Genomic DNA, 24,235 nt, shown 5'->3' with positions numbered 1-24,235 from the left:
AATCTAAAATTCAAAAAAACATAAGGTTAGGTCATGCATTATGGTGAATGTTCATGCTATCTGGGCCGCAAAAATATCGAGATAAAAACTGTTATTTTGGAAGAACCTGATTGCGTGATGATATGGATGAACTGGTTTGATGCAGAAAACTTCCAAGTCAGATTCCTAAGCGCAACGGTAAGAGCGTGCTGATAACGTGTTGCAGCTTATTTTATCAGACAAAGGGAAGGGGGCCGACAACAAAGAGAGATTGTAGAGAGAGATGTGTTTGTAAATGTGTGTGTGTGTGTGTTATTCCTCCATATGTAGTGTCTTTATTTATAGTAATAAGAGGGAGAAGAAATCCTTCATCCCCAAGGAATACAACTCCACATAGGAAAGAATAACCAGAATCAAATCTAATCTAGGATTTACACAATCACACTTAAAATAGGAAAGTTTACAACAATTATGTATTAATTTGCCATTTTTATTAAAGTACTATTTATGAATTAAGAAACGGATGAGGATCCTCTCTGGATTCTCTTTGTGGGGATCCTAGGGATCCTCACATTTTAGTCATTCATCATACATCGTGTGGCCAATTTTCATTAGTTACTAGTTATGTTTAATTTTAAATAATAAAATTCAAATGATTTCTGACCGCACGATGTACGATGAATGACTAAGATATGAGGATCTCTAGAATCTCTACAATTGGGGTCTAGATGGGATCCAAATCCTTAAGAAACATATTAAATAATAGCTTTGGCAGGAGTTGGGTGGGCTGTTATACCTACAATAAGCAACAAGAAGCTCATATAGATAGTATTATAGTTGTAGTTTGTAAAAATCCTCCCTAGGCTACAGCCCACTGTAGCTGTGAGTGTAGCTTCGCCAGTGCGTATAGAGTAATATCTTATACAGATTAATAATTAACATTTCACTACTTAGTATAAGATTAATTGAGAGAAGGAGAGAGAGCGGAGAAAAGGGATTCAAAGAGACAAGAAAGAAAGAGAAAAGTTTTTATTTTTATACAAGGATACTTAACTAAAGAGAGAAAAAAAAAATTAGTATCGAATTTCTCATTCTCGATATTTGAACTTACGACTTTTCACTTATAAATAAAGAGGAATACTATTAAGCCTCAATAACAAATAACAAATGACTTTTCACATTATTTCTATCCTATTGTGAGACTTAGCCTCCACACTAACCCCCTCCCCCTCCCCCACCCTCACTCTTAATGTATATAATATTGTTTGTTAAATAAAATAATTCAAAAAAAAAAAAAAAAAAAAAAAAAAAAAACCTTGTAAAAAGAGGCCAACACCCACAAATGTTTTCACATTTTAAGTTTATTGGCCACTTCTTACTAGTTACTTCCATTCCATTCGCAACATACCCCCCTCCAAACATACTCTCAAAGAACTGGGGCGAGACCCAATGTTTATTTAGTAATGAACTAAGGATGTTCTGCTAGTAGTAATACGATCTAATGATTATCACTATAAATTAGGTTGCTCTGGTTCTACATATATATCATGTCAAAAAGTCAAAAAATGATTATCCAAGGAAATGGAAGGCCATCAGACACGTTTTAAAATCTGCATATCAATTAGTTGATTCAATTCAACATGCTGACGCAGCACATGGACCCGGGGTCGATCAAAAGAGAAAATATCTCCAGATTAAAGAAAGATTTATATTTGTCTCTGCTTATATTCATAAGTAGTAGTTGATCAATCGTTTATCACATAAAAAAAGTGATAAGCAAGAAGATGAAACAGGAAAGAGCCGTGCGTGTATTGAATACGACCTTGCTTTTCACCTTCACTTATTATATTGAAGGGGAATCTGGACTTTGCGTCTCAATGGTTTCCTATCGTACATTCAAACCCTAAACAGCTAGTTAGAAGTTAAATTAGCATAGCTGCTTATGCCAAAAGTTTAATACTTCTAGTGTGAAAATGACTGATTAAACACGAGAAGAACAATTGAATTAACTTTTGCGTAAATCATGACATTGACTATAAGTTTTTGTCTGTTTGGACGCAAGGCAAACACCATTTTCATGGATCCACTTGAGACTTTACTATCTATAACATATGGGAATATTTTAAATCTGATCGTTGCAACTTACTACATAGGAATACGATGGATTGATTCAAAGGTTTGTCAATTTTATGGACGGGATAAATAAGAAATATTATAGGGTAAATTACATTTTCATAATTCAGGTTTTGGGTTTATTTCAATTCCTTAGAACATCTTTAAAACATTTCACTTTCATACCTTAAGTACTATTTTATTTCAAAATAATGCATCTGTTACATTTTTCATCTATGGATCCGTTAAATGCTAACCCACATATATGTCACATGGTTGCTAAATGTGTGCCTCGTGGTAAAAAAATAATATTAATTTTTTTTTTAAAACCTGAATTTTCTCAAATAAAAAAAAAAAAAAAAAAAACCATTATCCCTTTCCCCAGCGACACATTTCCCCACCTGTAAGAAGAAGAAGAGGGGGGGAAAAATGTCCTCCCCCTTGATAGGAGCATATTTATGCGACTTAATTGGATTGTTCTCGTGCATTTACGTTGTGTTTCTTTAGTTATTTTAGTCCTTTATGCCATTTTCGTGTGTTTCTAGGTTCATATGGCTAAGGAAGCAAAAAGGTGCATTTTGGAGCATTTTGGAGCAAAATTGGGCTTGGAATGGATAGCTTATGTTTGGAGCAAAACGAATGGACGAAATTGAAGAGGATTCCTAATCAAATGAGGAATCCTAGTCAAAGAAGGTTTCCTACTTGAAGTAGGAAAGTTAAGCCCAGGGTTTCCTATCTTGGTGTGACATTTCCTAAATTCTAATTGACCTTATGTCCCAAACACTTTGAAGACTTCATATGCATTCTAGGACACAAAACAAAGGTCCCTTGACCTTTCCTCTTCCTTGCCGTGCACCATGTCAAACTTTCCCTTTATCATCATCCCTTGCCGTGCAAGGGATCCTTGTTTCCTTTAAGTTTTAGGACATTTAAACCTTTTAATTCCAGCTTTCCACCAACCTAGCTGCACCCTACATACATTATTTAGTCATTCTTTTACATATTGCAGCTGCACACTTCCATATTCCCTAGCTGTCACTCCCATTAAAAACTTCATCATTCAACCACATTCTCCCTCTTTAATCCACATGCATTCATCATCATTCACCCTAGCTGCCACTCACATGCATTCACACACACTTCACACAAACAACAATCACTTCAAACCGTGCATAACAATTCCAGCACCATCAACACCTTGCCGTGCATTTCACATCCACTTTCCAGCATTCCATTTCATTATTGCAGCCACCATTCACTCTTTAATCCACATGCATTCATCATCATTCACTCTAGTTTTAATTCACATGCAAACACATGCATTTCCAGCACCAAACTTCCATCTTAGCCGTGAGCACCCATTTTCAGCTTTCCACCAACCAACCTAGCTGTCATTCCACATGCATTCCCTCCTTAATCATTCAGCCACATTCTCTCACATTCTCTCCCATTCTCTCCCTATAAAACCATGCAATCCCATCACACATATGATTCATTCCACATCTCCATTCATACACAACACAACACAAAACACATCCTAAATTCCTTAGCCGTGCATCCCCACTCCATTTCCAGCATTCTTCTCTTCCATTTCCACCACTCCCCATCCCTCCAAAACACTATCCAACCATCAACCTATCCTTCGACCTTGTGCTACAACAAAGAGGAGGAGAAGAGTGCCTAAACGTTCATACAATTCAAGTTTGAGTTGTTGGAATTTTTAGGTGTTTCTTTTCCTCGATTTCAATGGTTAAATTTACTTATCTTTGTTTTGTACGTATGAGGAACTAAACCCCCCATTAGCTAGGGTGTGATTCGAAACCATGTTTATGCTTGCAATATGAATTGATTACCTTTGGTTGGAATTTCATGAGTTGTGGATTCAATTTGTTTAACTGTTCGATTGATAACTTATTTATGTATGTTTATTGAGAGTGCACGCTTAATTTTCATGCATGAATATGACGCTAGAATATAAGTGAGTTTCACCTAATAGTTATGAACTTATATTCACAAGTAGTGGAGGTTGCTTATAAACAATCGCGTTAAATGAATTCTTGGCACTAGTTTCATGCTCATCATAGTAACGAATGCCTCGTCAACACTTATAGTTTTCATGATGCTTAATGATTCTTGCTTGTATCTCTATTATGCAATTCATGTAGGGAACTTGTGGGGAATGCTTTGGGTTGTCGCATGCAATCATCCAATTCATTAACTTAAGGAAAACTTGACGGTTAATTTAAGCGGACCTAATTAACCCGGGGTGTTGAGTTTCATAATTCATCGAAAGACCAACCGAAAATCATCTTGTATGCAAGTGTAACATGTGTGGAGAAGAACCTTCTAGCTAGCATTCATCCATATTTTCATCACATTCATATTTACATTTTGCCCTTAATTACAATCTGTGCATTTTAGTTCAATTTTGTCAAAACCTCATTTCCCCCCCATATTTTGTTTAGTCTTAATCTATCTTATTTTGTGTTTTTAAGTATTTGGAGTCTTGTGGACTTATTTTGAGTTTTCGTTAAGTGAATTAAGTGTTTAAACTTGTTTTTACGTTTTTGAGTCAAATCCAAGTGATTAACAATCCCTCCTAATCCCCGGTCCAGAACGATCCCTACTTACATACTTACTACAATTGATAAAAAGAGGGTTTAATTTGTGTGCGTATAATTATCGCATCAAATTTTGGCGCCGTTGCCGGGGAATTAGCAAAGTTGCTAATCCCTTGGATTGTTATTTTCTGTTTAGTTTTATTTTGTTAAAGTTTTTTTTATTTGTGTTTTGTTTTGTTTTGTTGATTTTAGGTACTAGAGAAGCAAGACATGGCACTTGCCAATATTCAAGCTCAAATAACAAATCTTACTTCTCTTTTGTCACAAACGCAAAGAGTTGGTACATTTGATCATAATCAATCAAGAAACGACGTGTTTTCCAATACTTACAATTCGGATTGGAGTGATCATTCAAACTCTATGTGGTGGGAACCTCAACATGTTCAACAAGAAGGTTATTGGCAGCCATATGAGGAGTTCTATTCAACGTCTATGCAGCCACCACAACCTCATATACAATATGCCCAACCAAACTCAGGTTTGTCAATAGATTATGATAAAGTTCTCAATTAATTAATTTCTTCGGTGTAGGGCTCACAAAACCAAGTCGAGGAGGCTCAACAAGGAGAATATTGGCAACCATATGAGGAGTTCTATACAACACCTATGCAGCCACCACAACCTGCCCAAAGCAATGTAGGTAATTCAAGTGATAATGATAAGATTTTTCAATTACTTACTACTTTGACGCAGGAAGTCCAAACTCAAAACAAAGAGAGGCAAATCCAAGACAAGAGGGTGGACAACTTGGAGAAGCAAATTGGGCAGATAGCGGAGTTCATAGGACAATTTCGTGGCCAAGGCAAACTCCCTAGTTCAACCATTGTAAATCCGAAGGTAGGATTTGAAACCACCAATGCTATCACGTTAAGAAGTTTCAAGGAGGTTGGAACGGACCCTCAACCATCAAAATCAAATCACAAGGAAGATGAAAGATTGCAATTTGAGGAAGAGGAACACACCCAACACACGGCAAGGGTGGAAACACCTTTGCCGCAGGCACCTATTGCTCCTACGCCATCCAATTCAGGTAAGGTTGTTCCAAATTTAATTCTTTCTAACCCCATTCCACCCAATGTCCCTATTCCTTGCAGGTTCATGAATTCCAAGGAAGAAGAAAGTCAAAAAGACATCTTGGAAGCCCTTCCAAAGGTGCAAAGTATGGAATATCAAGAATTCGTCAAAGAGGATGTTCTTGAGGCAAACAACCCCAAAGAAGTTGAATTTTATGACACAGGACAAGGACCAATCCTCACACCACATCTGGCCGAGTGCAAAGTCCCTGAAACGTTCAAAGAAGATGTGTTTATCCTTGAGTTCTTATTGGAGCACATAGGTAAGCCACTTCCCCGAATTTCAATTTCCTTTTATACTAACAGGTTGTTGATGATTCAGGCACCCAATCTTGAATTTAAACCTTTACCGGATCAATTCAAGTATCACCTTCCATTCAAAGATATATTCCATGCCGTGGGTTCCAATTGAGCCTAAGAAGGTCTCGTCCGGCTGCAAGACGTAAAAGAAAGCGCTACTTGGGAGGCAACCCAATACACTGAATAAAACAAAGCATGTTCATTGATTTTCGAGAAATTACAAGTGCGAAAAAAAAAAAAATGTATCTAACAAAGAAAAAGAAAGATAGAGCCTTCACAAAGGTTGTTTACGTGAAGCCCCACTACGTGGCAAAACTCTAGGAGCGGGAGGCATCGGAGCAGGAGGCATCGGAGCGAGAGGCATAGGAGCGGGAGGCACCGAAGATAGATCATTCGAGGCCCCAATACTTAGTGGAACGCTAGATGACGCAGGAAAAAGGTGCCTCTAGAAGAAAGCCGCAAGCCTTTGATGGTCACTTTGAATTCGACCTTGAGATTCTTGCATCTCATCAAGCTTCCTCTTCATGCCTGTCGAATAATTATTTGCAAGCACATGCAAACTTCTATTCTCGTGCTTAAGCTGTTTGATCTCTTGCTTGAGATTTTCCACCTCTGCCATCAATGATTCAACCTGACGGGATCGAGCAAGTAGGCGTTGGCCCATGTTGGACACAGAGCCCGCGCACTGAACACTGAGAGCTAGGGACTCTTGAACGGCCAACTCATCGGACTGTCCTGAAAGCAGCTGACTATCTTTAGGAGTGAGGAGGTTCCGAGCTACTATCATAGTTGTTGTTGCATCCGTCATCACAGAGTCTTCACCTGTAAAAGGGCCATTAGAAGATAAGAAAGACGGGCACCATACCTTACCCTGACGCGGCGCAATCGGATCACTGCTGAGACTCAAATCTAAGCAAATGTTAGATGGGTTAGATGGGTTAGCCATTTTTCAAAAAGTTAAAAGAGAAGGGTTGGATGTAGTAAAATCTCAAAGGGCCGGAGACGATTTTCACGGATGGGCAATCTTCAAAGTGTGCATGTTAGAGGTGATTGATCACCTCTATAAAGGGAGAGGCGACACAACCACCGATTCAAAATTGAAGAGACACACTCTTCAAAGCCGGATTTTCCTGCGTAAAGTTCGCCAACTCTTCAGACGCAATCCCGGCTTTTCAGCTAAAGCGTGCAACTTTGTCAAAAGATCTCTGACAAAGTTGAAGACGCGTGGAGGCCAAGAATGCAGCTACACACTTTTGCCGACAAGCGTGGGTGAAAAAGCCGCAATCTCGGCTTTTCAGAAAACGCGTGCAACTTTGTCAAAAGCTCTCTGACAAAGTTGAAAACACGTGGAGGTCATTGCCGCATCCGCACTACTACTTGCCATTACAATTCCTATATACATCAACATTCATGGCAAGGCATACATCCAAAAACGCATGACTTGTCTTCTCGGCCGAGAATGTAGCTGCAACCAAACCTCTCAACATGCTCAGTTTTCTTCTTCTCTTGAGAACACCTATTCAACCATTGATGTACCCCCAAAGAAGATACCAGATGCCTGGAGTACAGATGAGGCAAGAGGAAACGGTGGATCGAAGCATGTGGAGACAAGCGCAACAAATATATGTGCTGATTCATTCGCTGCTTCTGCAAAAGCAAAAGTATCTCATATCATCAAGGGCGAAAGCAAAGGTATCTCATATCATGATCTTTCCCTGTCTTTTCCTTTGTCCTTGTTATTACTCGCATGGCAAAGTGAAGTGAGCAATCAGCCGGCACTTGGAGTCAGTCTTCCGATATGGAACCGACTACCTGGAATCTATTCCCTGGTTGCTTACCTAGCATTGCTCTCGAGTAGTCATCTTCAAAGGTTAATACACTTCCAGAGAAGGGACCACATCTGCTTGGAGAACAGCTAAGACGAGTGACAATGAAACATCAATCTTGTGGATAGTCAGCAAACGCAACAACTGCATATGCTGAGTTATCCTCTAACCCTCTTCAATACCAATTGGAAAGATTGAACAAAGAAACAGGTCATCACCTCCACCTCGTGCTTGCCTGTCATGTGTCAGAATCCTCCAGCTCAGTTCAAGATTAGCCTGTGGAAAAACTCAAGATCAAGCCTCAATGCAATCACCAAGGAGAAGATGGAATTTACACTCCATAACCAGATTTGCGTCCCTAAACTCTTCTCTTTGTTAGATACATTCTGCCATGTTTAATGAGTTTAGTTGCTGTTTATGTGTTTGCTTGTGTTTAGTGTGGTTTTAAGCTTAAAACATTGAGGACAATGTTTGATTGAAGTGTGGGGGGGGGGGGGGTAACTAAGTATGTTGATGCAAATTCGTTGGATTTTATCACCCATAACTTCAAGTGTTGTTCCTTGCCGTTTTAAAATGTTTTTAAGCTGATTTGGAGTGTTTTAGTGTGTTTTGTTTTATAACTCCGAAAATCACATAAAAATTTGAAAAACATGTTTTGAAAAGCCTAAAAAGAGTGTTTTGAGTCGTTTTTGTGTTTTTGTGTCTTAGGGTACCTTCCAACACAATAATGAGGATTTGGTTTTTAATTGCATGACTGTTAAGAAAGAGTTATAAACATGGAGAAAAGTTTGATATACTCTTGGTATATGCTTGGTTATGGTTATAATGTATGACTTCACATGCAATCCTAAAAGAAAAAATTAGTTTTTGTAACATGCTTGAAGGAAGGAACTCAAACAAACATTACAACCCTGAGAGACTTGAGCTTTAAACATTCTTTGGAGAGTATTAATTTGTGATTCTTGTTTTCAAACTCGTTGCATGATCTCATTATTCTTGCTTGGTTGCTAATTAGAAGGCGTTTCATCATTTAGTTCCAAATGCTAGAACTTGCATCCATTCCAGTCAAAGCATGATTGCATAATAAATATCAAGATGAAGTGTGTAGTGATGCCGTCAACCAAACAGCCAACCCATGCACTATATATATATTGTAGGTCATAACCCCCATTGATGCCATTGTTAGCCTTTGTTCTTTGTTTACCCATATCATCCCCACCTAGCCTAGATTAGGACCACCCATACCCTTGTTCTTGAAGCATAGTAAGCATGACTTAGAGGGAGTCCTTTCGAATATGCAAAACAACAAGTGTGGGGGAATTTGTGTGTGTGTGTTGATATGCCACGAAAAGAAATAAGGCATGAAAAAAAAAAAATATATATATATATATATATATTCGTGGAAAAAGAAAAAGAAAAGAAAAAGTTGTGAAAAGAAAGAAAAAGAGGATGAAATAAGTGAAAATAAGCTCACATGTTTGTGGTTGTTGAAGAAAGGGTCCGAAACGTTGAATATGGCCCTAAGAGTTGTGTGAATTTTCCCCTCCTGTGTCTAAGTGAGTTTCTGCAATCATAAGTGATTCTAAGTGTCAAATTTCATTACTTTGCTTGTTATTGCTTAAAGAACGTTTGTTATCCTTACCTTTCATTGTTAGCCAATCACCCTTACCCCGTTACAATCCTTATGCTTCAATCTTGATCATTATGTTTTCAATAATGTGGAGTTTGGAATTGATGTAAGCATATGGTATCCCTGGTTCTCGCATCTAATTGGTAGCATTCCTTTCATGAGATCTTATTCATATACATTCCAGAAAAGTGCTTTCCTTGTTATAAACATATGTGAGTGTTCTTTTCATGTTTACATCAATCTTCTCACATATAACTAGATTAGGGTGTGTAGTTAGACATTCTGAGTGAAAATTGAGGGCATATCTTGTAAGGAATTGAGCAAATTCTCTAAGGCATGTTACTACATTCAAAACATGGTTTTAAATGCTTAATTGTGAACTAGTATGTGGTGACTATGATTAAGAATGTACTTAAGTGTGAAGATGACTAAAATCTGTGGAGATAATGAATTTTTAACATGTCATGTGCATTGAAAATCCCTGAGACCATTGTTGGAAGGTTTAGGTTTTGTTTTGTTTTTCTGTTTTGCTCGAGGACTAGCAAAAGCTAAGTGTGGGGGAATTTGATAGGAGCATATTTATGCGACTTAATTGGCTTGTTCTCGTGCATTTACGTTGTGTTTCTTTAGTTATTTTAGTCCTTTATGCCATTTTCGTGTGTTTCTAGGTTCATATGGCTAAGGAAGCAAAAAGGTGCATTTTGGAGCATTTTGGAGCAAAATTGGGCTTGGAATGGATAGCTTATGTTTGGAGCAAAACGAATGGACGAAATTGAAGAGGATTCCTAATCAAATGAGGAATCCTAGTCAAAGAAGGTTTCCTACTTGAAGTAGGAAAGTTAAGCCCAGGGTTTCCTATCTTGGTGTGACATTTCCTAAATTCTAATTGACCTTATGTCCCAAACACTTTGAAGACTTCATATGCATTCTAGGACACAAAACAAAGGTCCCTTGACCTTTCCTCTTCCTTGCCGTGCACCATGTCAAACTTTCCCTTTATCATCATCCCTTGCCGTGCAAGGGATCCTTGTTTCCTTTAAGTTTTAGGACATTTAAACCTTTTAATTACAGCTTTCCACCAACCTAGCTGCACCCTACATACATTATTTAGTCATTCTTTTACATATTGCAGCTGCACACTTCCATATTCCCTAGCTGTCACTCCCATTAAAAACTTCATCATTCAACCACATTCTCCCTCTTTAATCCACATGCATTCATCATCATTCACCCTAGCTGCCACTCACATGCATTTACACACACTTCACACAAACAACAATCACTTCAAACCGTGCATAACAATTCCAGCACCATCAACACCTTGCCGTGCATTTCACATCCACTTTCCAGCATTCCATTTCATTATTGCAGCCACCATTCACTCTTTAATCCACATGCATTCATCATCATTCACTCTAGTTTTAATTCACATGCAAACACATGCATTTTCAGCACCAAACTTCCATCTTAGCCGTGAGCACCCATTTTCAGCTTTCCACCAACCAACCTAGCTGTCATTCCACATGCATTCCCTCCTTAATCATTCAGCCACATTCTCTCACATTCTCTCCCATTCTCTCCCTATAAAACCATGCAATCCCATCACACATATGATTCATTCCACATCTCCATTCATACACAACACAACACAAAACACATCCTGAATTCCTTAGCCGTGCATCCCCACTCCATTTCCAGCATTCTTCTCTTCCATTTCCACCACTCCCCATCCCTCCAAAACACTATCCAACCATCAACCTATCCTTCGACCTTGTGCTACAACAAAGAGGAGGAGAAGAGTGCCTAAACGTTCATACAATTCAAGTTTGAGTTGTTGGACTTTTTAGGTGTTTCTTTTCCTCGATTTCAATGGTTAAATTTACTTATCTTTGTTTTGTACGTATGAGGAACTAAACCCCCCATTAGCTAGGGGGTGATTCGAAACCATGTTTATGCTTGCAATATGAATTGATTACCTTTGGTTGGAATTTCATGAGTTGTGGATTCAACTTGTTTAACCCGGGGTGTTGAGTTTCATAATTCATCGAAAGACCAACCGAAAATCATCTTGTATGCAAGTGTAACATGTGTGGAGAAGAACCTTCTAGCTAGCATTCATCCATATTTTCATCACATTCATATTTACATTTTGCCCTTAATTACAATCTGTGCATTTTAGTTCAATTTCGTCAAAACCTCATTTCCCCCCCATATTTTGTTTAGTCTTAATCTATCTTATTTTGTGTTTTTAAGTATTTGGAGTCTTGTGGACTTATTTTGAGTTTTCGTTAAGTGAATTAAGTGTTTAAACTTGTTTTTACGTTTTTGAGTCAAATCCAAGTGATCAACAATCCCTCCTAATCCCCGGTCCAGAACGATCCCTACTTACATACTTACTACAATTGATAAAAAGAGTGTTTAATTTGTGTGCGTATAATTATCGCATCACCCCCCACAAAAAACAGAAAGTTCACCTACAAGAAGAAGAGGAAGAGGGAGAAGAAGGAAAAAAAAAAACTGCAACCAAATCCCTTTCCTCTCCCCTCTCCCCCCCCCACCCCCCCCCCCCCTCGCGAAAACAAAAAAAAGTTCCCCATTTGCAATAATAAGAAGAGGAAGGAAAAAAAAAAAAACGAAATGGCAACCCACCCCACCTCCCTTGCACAGAGATCCCGAATCACACCTAATCTCAGGTGGTTTTGTGGTAGATTCATCTTGGGGATTTAGAGTTTGAGATGATTTTTGGACTGGTTTTGTGGTAGATCCACCTAATCTCAGGTGGAATTTTTTTAGGGTGGGTGATGGAGGATGGGAGAGAGGGGTGGCTCGGGTGGGATTTTGGGATGGGTGATGATGGATGGGAGAAGGGGGTGGGTCAAGGATGAGTTTTTTTTTTTTTTTTTTAATTCAAGTTTTTAAAAGAAAAAATTTTAAAAAAAATCTTTTTTTGCCACGTGACCCACATTTGGCAATCACGTGGCATATATGTGGCAGTCACGTCAACACTTAACGGATCTATGGATGGAAAATGTAATAGATGTATTATTTTGAAATAAAATAGTACTTAAGGTATGAAAGTGAAATGTTTTGAAAATGTTGTAAAGAATTGAAATATATCCCAAACTGAGGTATGAATATGTAATTTACCCAATACTATATATTAATACCCAAAAAAAAATAGTAGCGAAATGTTATACACAAGGAGTTACGGTCGATCCCCTCTCAAGATAAGATTTTATTTTGATAAAAGGCCAAATACATTCAAGGCAAACTTATATTGAATAAATCCAATCGTGCCTGCTCATTTATACTATACATTATCACTCTTTTGCCCTTTTTTATTTATGTGGATGTTGCTTCTGCTGATGTAAGTTCTTATTCATGATACCTTCATTAACAAAACTAAAATAAAAAAGATCTTATGTTACCAAAGTAAAAATTCATATTATACATACAAGATTAAATGTTTAGAATTTAAAAGTAGTTAATTATTAAAAATCAAACAATTTTTTATTTCTATCCCAAAAATGAAATTAGTCAATCTGCTTTGCTCCAAACGCATGTGAACATAGAAATGCTTTGAAATTACTTCATAGAAATTGCTTGACGTATAAGTTATAAATCATCCAAAATAATTTTATTATTAGTGTTTCAAGCTGCAATCATCCCAAGCACAACTCTAACTCTACCACTTCCCATGACTCAGCACCACATCCCCATCTATCCCATCCCCTCCCATTGTAGGTTCTTGATTTCTATACCAATGACGATCTTTCACCGGCCTTCCTCGTTCAAGAAGAAGAAAAAACACAAAAAGCGATGAGGAAATAAAAAAGAGGAAATACGGCACGTTATATTGGATCAATGGAGATTCGTACAAGGATTTCAAGAGGTCGGTGATGGCGATGATGGAGAATCAGATGTTTGTTTGAACTTTTTCTTAATTGTCGTTGTAGTTCAAGGGCTGAGCTTGCTAAGGATGACACCTGCTTGGTAGATGTGAAAAGTTGGGGAAGAGTCGAAGAGGGCAGAGCTTTATAATTTGTTTATTTTTAATTTGGTTTATATATTAACGGTATAAGGGGAACAAACAATTTATATTTTCAGCCATTAAAATTTCTAATTTAACCTCGCAATGAAGTAAACATGTCAAAAGCTGAATGAGAAAGAAACAAAGAAGAAGGTAAATAGGGAAAATAGATAATATTCTTCATGTGTGGAACACACCACATTACATTTCACAACACATACATATGTAAATGATGTTTTACTAATAAGGAACTCAATTTTCAGCTTGTGTAAGCTGAAGACGCTTACGAGGCTACGACCGAGAATAAGAGCCCTCCTAGGTGTTGAAATCAACAAGAAAGAGAACAAAAAGTTGATAAAGATGGTATTATATAGGGACTAGGATTCTCTCCCCTTATCTTTCTATCTCCTCTCATTCTCTGCTTTTATATTCTCTATTTTGTCTTTCTATTTCTATAAAAAAAAAAAATTAATATAAGATGTTGACGTGGCTTAACCGTGACCGTTCAAATATGAGGGGAGCAAGGAAAAAAAGAAAGGAGAGAATCCTACTCCATTATATAGAAAGCTAGTTTTGGTAATGGGTGACTTTGGATGCCTATTTATCAACGTTCTTTGATTGAAACCTTGTTGGTTTTCGGTTTTTTATTAAAGTCCCTGAAATTAATGCAATAATGCATTCCTATGTAGGTTATTATAATTTTTAAATTAAAATTTGATATTTGTAGTTATTTATATTAATGAGATTTTAAATAAAATCCATAATTTGTTGAAAATATTAAAAAAAAATTATCTTAAATAAAACACATGATTTGTCATTACTTATATTAATGACATTTTACATACAAAAAATTGGTAATTTTTATACGATACATTTTACATACAAAAAGTTGGTACATTTTATACTAAAAAAAGTGATATGTTTTATATAATGGGTACATTTCAAATAAATAAAAAATGGGTACATTTTACATATAACAAAGTGGTACATTTTTAAAGACAAATGGGTACATTATTAATAAATTATGGGTACAAATAAAAGGTCAAAAAAAATATGAGTAAAAATAAAAGTTTGAAAAATATGGACACAAAAAGAAATTAATATATGGTACAAACTAAAACTGAATAGAAAATCGGCACACTTTAAAAAAAAAAAAAAAAAAAAAAAAAAGGGGTAAAGTACAAAAAACTATCTCAACTATTGGGATCATGACAGTTTCATACCTCATCTTTTAAAATTGACAATGTCATACTGCATCTTACGAATTTGTGACAATATCATACCTCCGTCAATTTTTCTGTTAGTTTTTCTGTTAAATGCTGACGTGGCAAGAGACGGGGACCACTTTCTATTAAAAAATTAATAAAATATTATTAAAAACTAAAAAAATATTTAATATTTTTTAAATATTAAAATAATAAATAAAAGTAAAATTAAAAAAAAAAAAAAAAAGGGTAAAGTACAAAAAACTACCTCAACTATTGGGGTCACGACAGTTTAATACCTCATCTTTTAAAATTGACAATGTCATACCGCATTTTACGAATTTGTGACAATGTCATACCTCCGTCAATTTTTCTGTTAGTTTTTCTGTTAAGTGCTAACGTGGCTTGATTCGGGACCTACTTTCTATTAAAAAATTATTAAAAACTAAAAAACAATTATTTAATATTTTTTAAATATTAAAATAATAATAAAAAGCAGAAGAAAAAAAACCCTCATTTCGTCCCTCCCCTCCCCCCTCCTCCCTCCTCTCTCCTCTCTCCTCTCCCCATCTTCATCTTCTTCCCCCACCTACAAATCCCAACAAAAAAAAAAAAAAATCCAATTTGTCTTCCCCCACACCCACACTCAATTTCCCCACACCCACACTCTTCTCCCTCCTGCAACCCAAAAAAAAATTAAAAATTAAAAAAAAAACCCAGATCCCGTTGCCGAGAAGATGGGTGAGCAGAGAAGGTGGAGGATGGGTGCGGAAGAGGATGTGGAGAATGGATGAAAGTGGTGGATTTGGGGTTTGATGAGTTTTCAATATATATATATTTTTTTTTTTTTTCCTTCTTCTTCTTCTTCTTCTTCTGCAGGGGAGTTGATGGTTTAAAAAAAAAAAAAAAACAAATTTTCCTTCCTCCTTTTTTTCCTCTTCTTCTTCTTCTTCTTCCTCCTTCTCCTTCTCCTTCTCCTTCTTCTTCTTCCGCAAGGGGGGGTGTTGATGGGTTTTCAAATTTTTTTAATTTTTTCTTCCTCTTCTTCTTCTTCCTCCTCCTTTTCTTCCTCTTCTTCTTCTTCCTCCTTCTCCTTCTCCCTTCTTCTTCTTCCGCACTGACAGGGGGGGAATTTTTTTTTTCCTTCCTCCTTTTTTTCCTCTTCTTCTTCTTCTTCCTCCTCCTCCTCCTCCTACTTCTCCTTCTTGTTCTTCCGCAGGGGGTTGTTGGGTTTTCAAAATTTTTTTATTTTTTTTATTTTTTTGGGTTTGCAAGTGGGGGGAAGAAAATGAAGATGGGGAGAAGAGAGAGGAGGGGGGAGGGGGAGGGGAGGGACGAACTGATGGGTTTTTTTTTTTTCTCTCTCTATTTTTATTATTATTTTAACATTTAAAAAATATTAAATAATTGTTTTTAAGTTTTTAATAATTTTTTTAATAGAAAGTATGTCCCGAATCAAGCCACGTGAGCACTTAACAGAAAAACTAACAGAAAAATTGACGGAGGTATGACATTGTCACAAATTCGTAAGATGCGGTATGACATTATCAATTTTAAAAGATAAGGTATGAAACTGTCGTGACCCCAATAGTTGAGGTAGGTTTTTGTACTTTACCTTTTTTTTTTTTAATTTTACTTTTATTTATTATTTTAATATTTAAAAAATATTAAATATTTTTTTTAGTTTTTAATAATATTTTATTAATTTTTTAATAGAAAGTGGTCCCCGTCTCTTGCCACGTCAACATTTAACAGAAAAACTAACAGAAAAATTGACGGAGGTATGACATTATCACAAATTCGTAAGATGCGGTATGACATTGTCAATTTTAAAAGATGAGGTATGAAACTGTCGTGACCCCAATAGTTGAGGTAGTTTTTTGTACTTTACCCAAAAAAAAAAGGTTGCAAATTAAAATCGGTACAAACTAAAAGCAAAAATATATGATACAAAATTTAGCCATAAATATAAATATATCAAATGTAACGCTTCTAAGATTAAATGGATAATTTAGAAATAAAGTTTAATTATTCTGATATGTAAAATATTTTATTATTGAAATAATTAATGTTATTTATTAAAACCGAGGGACCTTGATTAAAATTTAAAAAGGAATAAGGTTTTAATCAATGAAGTTGAAAAATAAGGATGGGAACCTAATTTCTCCTTTGGTAATTAACCACTACTAATCATGTTTAGACTTCAGGCGTTGATTAATTAATATGGCGTACAGCTAAGCCTTTAAACAAACAATCGAAAATGATCAACTGGCTACAAAGCTTTTCCTAGAAACTTCTTTATTTCTGATTTGTTCTACAAAAGATCAACAGCTAAGCCTTTAAATAAACAAAAAATCTCACATTGATGGGAGAAGAAATATTACTTGGCTTATAAGTAAGTTAGACTATTCGTTATGCTGCCAATTGATTTTATGGTAGAGCATGCATGCCCACTACTTTTGAGCTTGACTGGACCAGCTGCTTCTTGCTACATATGTAACACTTATGGGTGCAATTTGAATAGGAATATCCGACTTCAAACAAAAAAGTTTCAATATATTTTGTCCGATTCCAATCTAAAATTGAAATTTTGAAATTCGAAAAAATCCGAATACTTATTAAACTGGTACCCCGCTCCCAGTAATTTGTCGAGATTAGAGTAGCTGATACATTGTTTTGATCAGCTTTTCGGATTTATCTGGTTATTTTCTTCAATTACTATCATCTCTCTATGGCCAATAAAACCATTAAAAAGAAAAAGACTACACCACCATTGGTAAGCGTTGCTACTACTCCATCTAGTCCTGCAAGTCAGGCCATATACAAGGCTGCTCAAGTTTCATAGTCAAATAAACTCCACAAAAGCAGCCAAAAATAAGTGGACGCAATTATAAAGTATGACGTTTGTTGGTGCTTCAATTCACAGAAAGAAACCATATATAAGCATTAAAACAAAACAAAAAACAAATTTAAATCCCGCCGAAAATATAAATATTATATTAAAAACAGTGGTGCGGAAAATTAACAATTACATACTTCAAACATGTCGATATCAAAGACAGCCCATAGTCACAACCATTATTATTTTTTAAATTATAGAATTTATCTTACCATCCACATTGATGACAAATTAATTCCTTTTCTTCTACCGCTCTGGTACCACATAAGACCACAACATATATTTGACCTTCATAAAATGGCACACCAAAGTGGAGTCGGTGGTCCCAAAAAATATAGCCATGAAAATTTCAACTCGAATTGGATGTTCTAAACTTTGCTAGCTTTCTAATAAACCAATCCCTTAGGTAACGCCAAGTCACGATGTTTGTTGTATTCACGTGAAAAAGTCATCGACTTAGTCACCTATCTATGATGGTATATGTTGGCTGACTGTATCCAACAATGTCACGATTCTTTTTCGCCCAAATGAGAAGTCCGCATCCGTACCTAATTAGTCCTATCCGTTTCCAAGTTTGCTTCCTACGGATTTCCTTGTCACTTGCTTGATCGACTAATTTTCCTGTGAACCAGCTGTGCATTTTTTATCTCAATTTCTCACGTATCTTTCAGCATGTAATCGTAGCCGTTCACTAAATCTTGCCATCCTCTATATATACAACCCCTCATTCCTACTTGCCCTGGTACATCCAGACAAACATTAGTGCTTTATTTTTTGTTCCACCAATATTGGTTCTTCACTTTCCTGGTTTCTCTTACTCATCTTTTTATTCTCCCAATCGTTTCACTCTCTCATACTATTTTGCCGGGGGTGCTAGCTAGCTACCTAGTTCTTGTGAGAGTGTCAGCTTAATATGCAGCAATGGCTTGTTTAAATGTTTGCAAGGACCAGGTTTGTGATGAATTTTGTGTTCCTCTCTTTTATCTTTACCATAAACTAAGGTGATATATAGCATATAGATAAGTGACGTGTATAGGATAGTTTTGATGTGCAAGCAATGCTACTTGCTACATGTATCATATTTACTAATTACTATCGATTGGTGATGTGTTTATCAATTTTCCGTTGATGACTCACCTTGAAGCTTTGCTTGCCTCCAGATGTGATGACCCACCCTAACATAATTACGGATTTTCAGAATAATGTCTCACAGAATAGATGTTTCCACATGCGTGAGCAAGTTTGTCAATTTTGTCAGTCCAAATAATTTTATGAACGTATTTTACCTACTATATCAATGTGTAGTGCATGCAGGTTACTGATGTGTACACAAAGAGCAAATTAATATCTTAATTTATGTACACCAAAAGAAAATTAAAGGTTTTATTTTATATATTATTGTTCTCATATCCTAGGCTCGACTCCACCGTAACACGATATTGTCCGTTTTGGGCTCCGACCACGCCCTCACGATTTTGTTTCTAGGAACTCACATGAGAACTTCCCAGTGGGTCACTCATCCTGGGATTGCACTTACGCGAACTCGGTAACACGATATTGTCCGCTTTGGGCTCCGACCATGCCCTCACGATTTTGTTTCTAGGAACTCACATGAGAACTTCCCAGTGGGTCACTCATCCTGGGATTGCACTTACGCGAACTCGGTTAACTTTGGAGTTCCTACCCGAAGCCAGTGAGCTCCCAAAAGGCCTCATGTTAGGTAGAGATGAGAATATACATATAAAGCTTACAAGATCCACTCCCCTGGGCCAGTGAGCTCCCAAAAGGCCTCGTGTTAGGTAGAGATGAGAATATACATATAAGGCTTACAGGATCCACTCCCCTGGACGATGTGAGATGTTACAATCCACCCCCCTTAGGGGCCCGAGGTCCTCGTCGACACACTTCCGGCCAGGGATTGGCTCTGATACTAAATTGTCACAACCCGGCCCAGGCTTGACTTCACCGTAACACGATATTGTCCACTTTGGGCCCCGACCACGCCCTCATGGTTTTGTTTCTGGGAACTCACACGAGAACTTCCCAGTGGGTCACCCATTCTAAGATTGCACTCGCGCGAACTTGCTTAACTTTGGAGTTCCTACGGAACCCGAAGCCAGTGAGCTTCCAAAAGGCCTCGTGTTAGATAGAGATGGAAATATACATATAAGGCTTACATGATCCACTCTCCTAGACAATATGGATGTTATAGATTCACTTGGTAAGATGTGAAGTTGTGTGACCTTAATTAAGAACACTTCCAAATAAAATTGCTGAATGCTCTAACGGAGGTGCATTGATGACTTGAGTATCACTTAAAAATATAATTGTTGAACATAACTTCCAAACGTACGTCCCAAGTATTGTATCTAGCTAGAAGGATATACGTATTGCTAGCTAACTTTGTTATAAATTCAAACATTTTCAGCGATATGCAGAAGAAAAGAACCTGAAGATAAAAGAGGTTTGTACCCTCGATGGAACCACTGATAGGCATGGCCGCCCTGCTGTCCGAGGAAGAACTGGAAGATGGGTTGCTGGGATTCTCATATTAGGTAATTAATTATATATGATTATACTGTTTAGTAACAAGATTGGTTCGATTATTTATTTGGATTATTAACTAATGTTTAGGTTAAGTTTTTTATTTTAATCTGAAAATAAATATCAATTTCTTTATTGTGTGGAAGAAATTTGTCAGCTGTAAGGAAATTCTCACTGTTCCAACAACTTTTCCAAAAAGCAGTTACGTTAGATTTCAAATGTCATATTTTGTCAGTATTTGTTGTGTGTGTGTATGTATATATATTTTATAACAAATAATATTATTTACACTAAAACGGTAAGAGAGTGGTTAAGTCTTATAATGGGTTAGCAATAATATAGTTTAAATTCACCTTTGACGAGAATCGAACCTAAGAACTCTCATTTACAAAAGAAAATATCATTAGACCGTAAGTACTAAGTGACATCAATATTTGTTGCATATTTTAACTATTTGTAATTTTAAGAAAATTTAACTTTACATAATTCTTAATTAGTTCTATTGTCTGATTAGTTGGATCATCAAAATCATGTGATATTTTGAGTTCGTTTTTTCTCCATATCATTATTTCACATCATAAGTCTTAAGACAGATCTCACACTATTGTATTGAACCAAGTTAATTCACAAGTACATATAATTCAACATGATGATCTGTAGCCACATAGGATATCCGTGGCTATTGTGATTTCTTTTTCCAACGTGGCTATTGTGATTAGCTGCCACATTTATATCCATGATCGCATTGACCCTCATTTTTAGTTGTGCAAGCATCATATCATAATATAACATCCCTAATTAATTAATAACGTTTCGTAACACAATTGACCTGTTTTTTTAATTGATAAAATGTTATCAATCGTGATCAGTAAATCAAGGGCTGGCAACATTGGCGTTCTTTGGAGTAGGAGTGAACTTGGTATTGTTTTTGACAAGAGTGTTGGGTCAAGACAACGCAGAGGCTGCAAATAACGTCAGCAAATGGACTGGAACAGTTTACTTATTCTCTCTTCTTGGTGCCTTCCTCAGTGACTCTTACTGGGGGAGGTACAAAACTTGTGCTATATTTCAAGTTATTTATGTCATTGTAAGTTATTTACTAATTACTAGCTTAAAATCCAATAACTATATTAATCATTTTGCTGGTTTAGCCTCATTTTTTTTCGTCAATAAATGGAATCCATGGTTTTATTGAAAGAAATATAGTACAAATATGAATTCAATTGGTGTGATTTTTACTCATCCCAAAACTCCAAGTTGATTTTTGAAATTTTTTTTTTTTAATATCCAAACTAGTAATTTGCTTATTCTCAAAAAAATAGGTAGTAGATTCCTTGAAAAAATGATTACGTATATGTACATGAAATTTGTATGTTTGAGCTCAATCCTTTCATCTAAGTGACACCAGTTCAGCAAATCTAGTCGTAGGCAATTTGTTTGAGTAGGGTATTCTTCCCTCTTATACCCAAGTTAAAATGTCACTCCTCGTAGTTGAGATTAATTTAGTGCAGACAATTGCCTGAATAATATATATAAAAAAGTGTGAGACAAGTAAGCTCAACTTTGTGGCAAAATGGGTAAGCAAAATATCTAACTAGGATTAATAAAAAATTAATAAAGCACGAGTAATTTTCCTCAAATTAAGATGAGATTCACTTCATAGATAGATCTGATGATTTATTAGAAAGAAAACCCTAGACTGTCTTCTGTTTTCTCTTATTTAGGCATACTAGTTTGTCATAGCATTACTTTTGTTTCTTGCAAGTATACTCATGCAAATTTTCTTTTCCATTGAGCAGGGTTTGTCATTGTTATCCATATCGACCTATATATTCTTACTTAAGCCTAAAGGCTGTGGTGATGAAAAGTCTCCCTGTGGAGAACACTCGACCTTTGAACTCGGATTCTTCTACATCTCTATATACCTTATTGCACTTGGAAATGGAGGTTACCAACCTAACATAGCTACATTTGGGGCAGACCAGTTTGACGAGGAGGACCCGAATGAAGGGCACTCAAAGATATCCTTCTTTAGCTACTTCTACTTGGCTTTGAATCTTGGCTCTCTCTTTTCAAACACAATCTTGGGATATTTTGAGGATAAAGGAATATGGACTCTAGGGTTTTGGGTATCTACTGGCTCTGCTGCCATGGCTTTGGTCTTATTTCTATGTGGTACACCAATGTACAGGCATTTCAAGCCTCAGGGAAACCCTCTCTCTAGGTTTTTTCGGGTAATCGTCGCTGCAACAAGAAAATGGAAGGTTGAGATGACACCAAGTGGGGAGGATTTGTACGAGGGAGAGGATGAGAAGGAATGCTCTTCAAATGAGAGTAGGAAAATAGTTCACACCCACGGATTCAAGTAAGTTATATATATGTTTTTTAGATTTTAATAGATAATTTCACTAGTCATATGAATCTCTTTGGGAACATTTTCTTTATGAGATTCTTCTTCTCAGGAGCGCTTTAAAAACATGCTTAGTGAACTGCCAAAAATACTCCAAATAAACCTATTAATTAAAATAAAAACATTGCTAAGTAGTACAAAGTGATGATGGTTTTTTTTTTTGGTTTTTTTTTTTTTTTTTGTATTAAAAGTAATAAGAATACATGTGCTTAATTATATGACCAATGGTAAATCCTTCAACTGATCCATGTTAATCTTTGCCAGATTCCTGGATAAAGCAGCAATCATCACATCAAAGGAGATGAATCAAATGGGCAAGGGAGCTCAAAATCCATGGCGCCTTTGCTCAGTGACACAAGTAGAAGAAGTGAAATGCATACTTAGACTACTCCCAATCTGGCTGTGCACAATTCTCTACTCTGTAGTTTTTACTCAAATGGCATCACTTTTTGTAGAACAAGGTGCTGCAATGAAGACCACCATTTCAAGTTTCCACATTCCCCCAGCCGGTATGTCAAGCTTCGACATTCTCAGCGTAGCAGCTTTTATCTTCTTTTACAGGCGAGTTCTTGACCCTCTTGTTGCCAGACTGTGGAAAAAAGGACTCACTGAGCTTCAAAGGATGGGGATTGGTATTGTTATTGCAATCATGGCGATGATTTCAGCAGGAGTCGTAGAGTTGTTCAGGTTAAAGTATGCGATAAAAGACTGCAACATTGATTGCGAAAATCCAAGTTCATTGAGCATATTTTGGCAAGTTCCTCAGTACATGCTTATAGGAGCATCAGAAGTGTTCATGTATGTTGGTCAACTGGAGTTCTTCAATGGACAAGCTCCTGATGGATTAAAGAGCTTTGGGAGTGCACTTTGTATGACTTCAATTTCACTTGGAAACTACGTGAGTAGCTTACTTGTTACAGTTGTGATGAAGATTTCTGCAAGGGAAGACATGCCAGGATGGATCCCTGGAAACCTTAACAAAGGCCATTTGGATAGGTTCTACTTTCTCTTAGCAGCTTTGACAACAGCTGATCTTTTGGTCTATGTATTATGTGCCAAATGGTATAAGTATATCAAGTTTGAAGGAAAAGGTGGAAATGACAGTGGCAATATTGGGCAAGCTGAACTTAGAGTCTAATCAAATCTAGGGTTAAAAAAAGAGGAGGGTCATAAAGATATAAAGTTATTGTATGTGTCGGTCATATGTCATTTTATTTTTATAGCAGGTATTTATCGCTACTATTAGTGGTAGGTTTCAACATTGCGTGAGAGAGGTTATATATCGTCTAAACATATAAGATTTTGTTAGAAAGGGGAGGGCCGTCATGAGGATACATAGAGTCAATGCTTGCAATGATACTAGAGAAATGCTTTTTTCATTTCTCCAAGTTGAGCACAAGGTGTTGTAGAAAGAATGTGGCAAGGCCAGTGTAAAACTCAATGCAATCTTTGATGTAGCCTACAATATGTAATAAAATGCATTTCCGTATTATAATTGTGTCTAAGCCATTATTTGTCTTCCGTATTTAAGTTTTTGTTTTTATTTTTATACAAATTATACTAAATTTATCTAAATTACTACAAGAATGAAGAAAACATTAAATAC

General features: G+C 36.4%; 1 protein-coding gene across 1 annotated transcript; it reads left to right on the top strand.

The window, feature by feature from the left end:
- The first annotated feature begins 18,402 nt into the window (after positions 1 to 18,402).
- LOC103939256 (protein NRT1/ PTR FAMILY 7.3) lies at positions 18,403 to 23,780 on the top strand. Its single transcript, XM_048591673.1, has 5 exons — positions 18,403 to 18,626; positions 20,104 to 20,230; positions 21,089 to 21,306; positions 22,019 to 22,584; positions 22,894 to 23,780. Exons 1-5 carry the CDS (start codon positions 18,597 to 18,599, stop codon positions 23,765 to 23,767), a joined length of 1,815 nt encoding a protein of 604 aa, XP_048447630.1. The 5' UTR covers positions 18,403 to 18,596; the 3' UTR covers positions 23,768 to 23,780.
- The last annotated feature ends 455 nt before the right edge of the window (positions 23,781 to 24,235 follow it).

Source organism: the organism of the source record quoted next, unplaced genomic scaffold (assembly GCF_019419815.1).
Source record: "Pyrus x bretschneideri cultivar Hongxiangsu unplaced genomic scaffold, Pyrus_bretschneideri_v1 Contig35, whole genome shotgun sequence".
Taxonomy (NCBI): Eukaryota; Viridiplantae; Streptophyta; class Magnoliopsida; order Rosales; family Rosaceae; genus Pyrus; species Pyrus x bretschneideri.
Note: the sequence above shows the minus strand (reverse complement) of the source record. Positions and strands in the feature narration are given on the sequence as shown.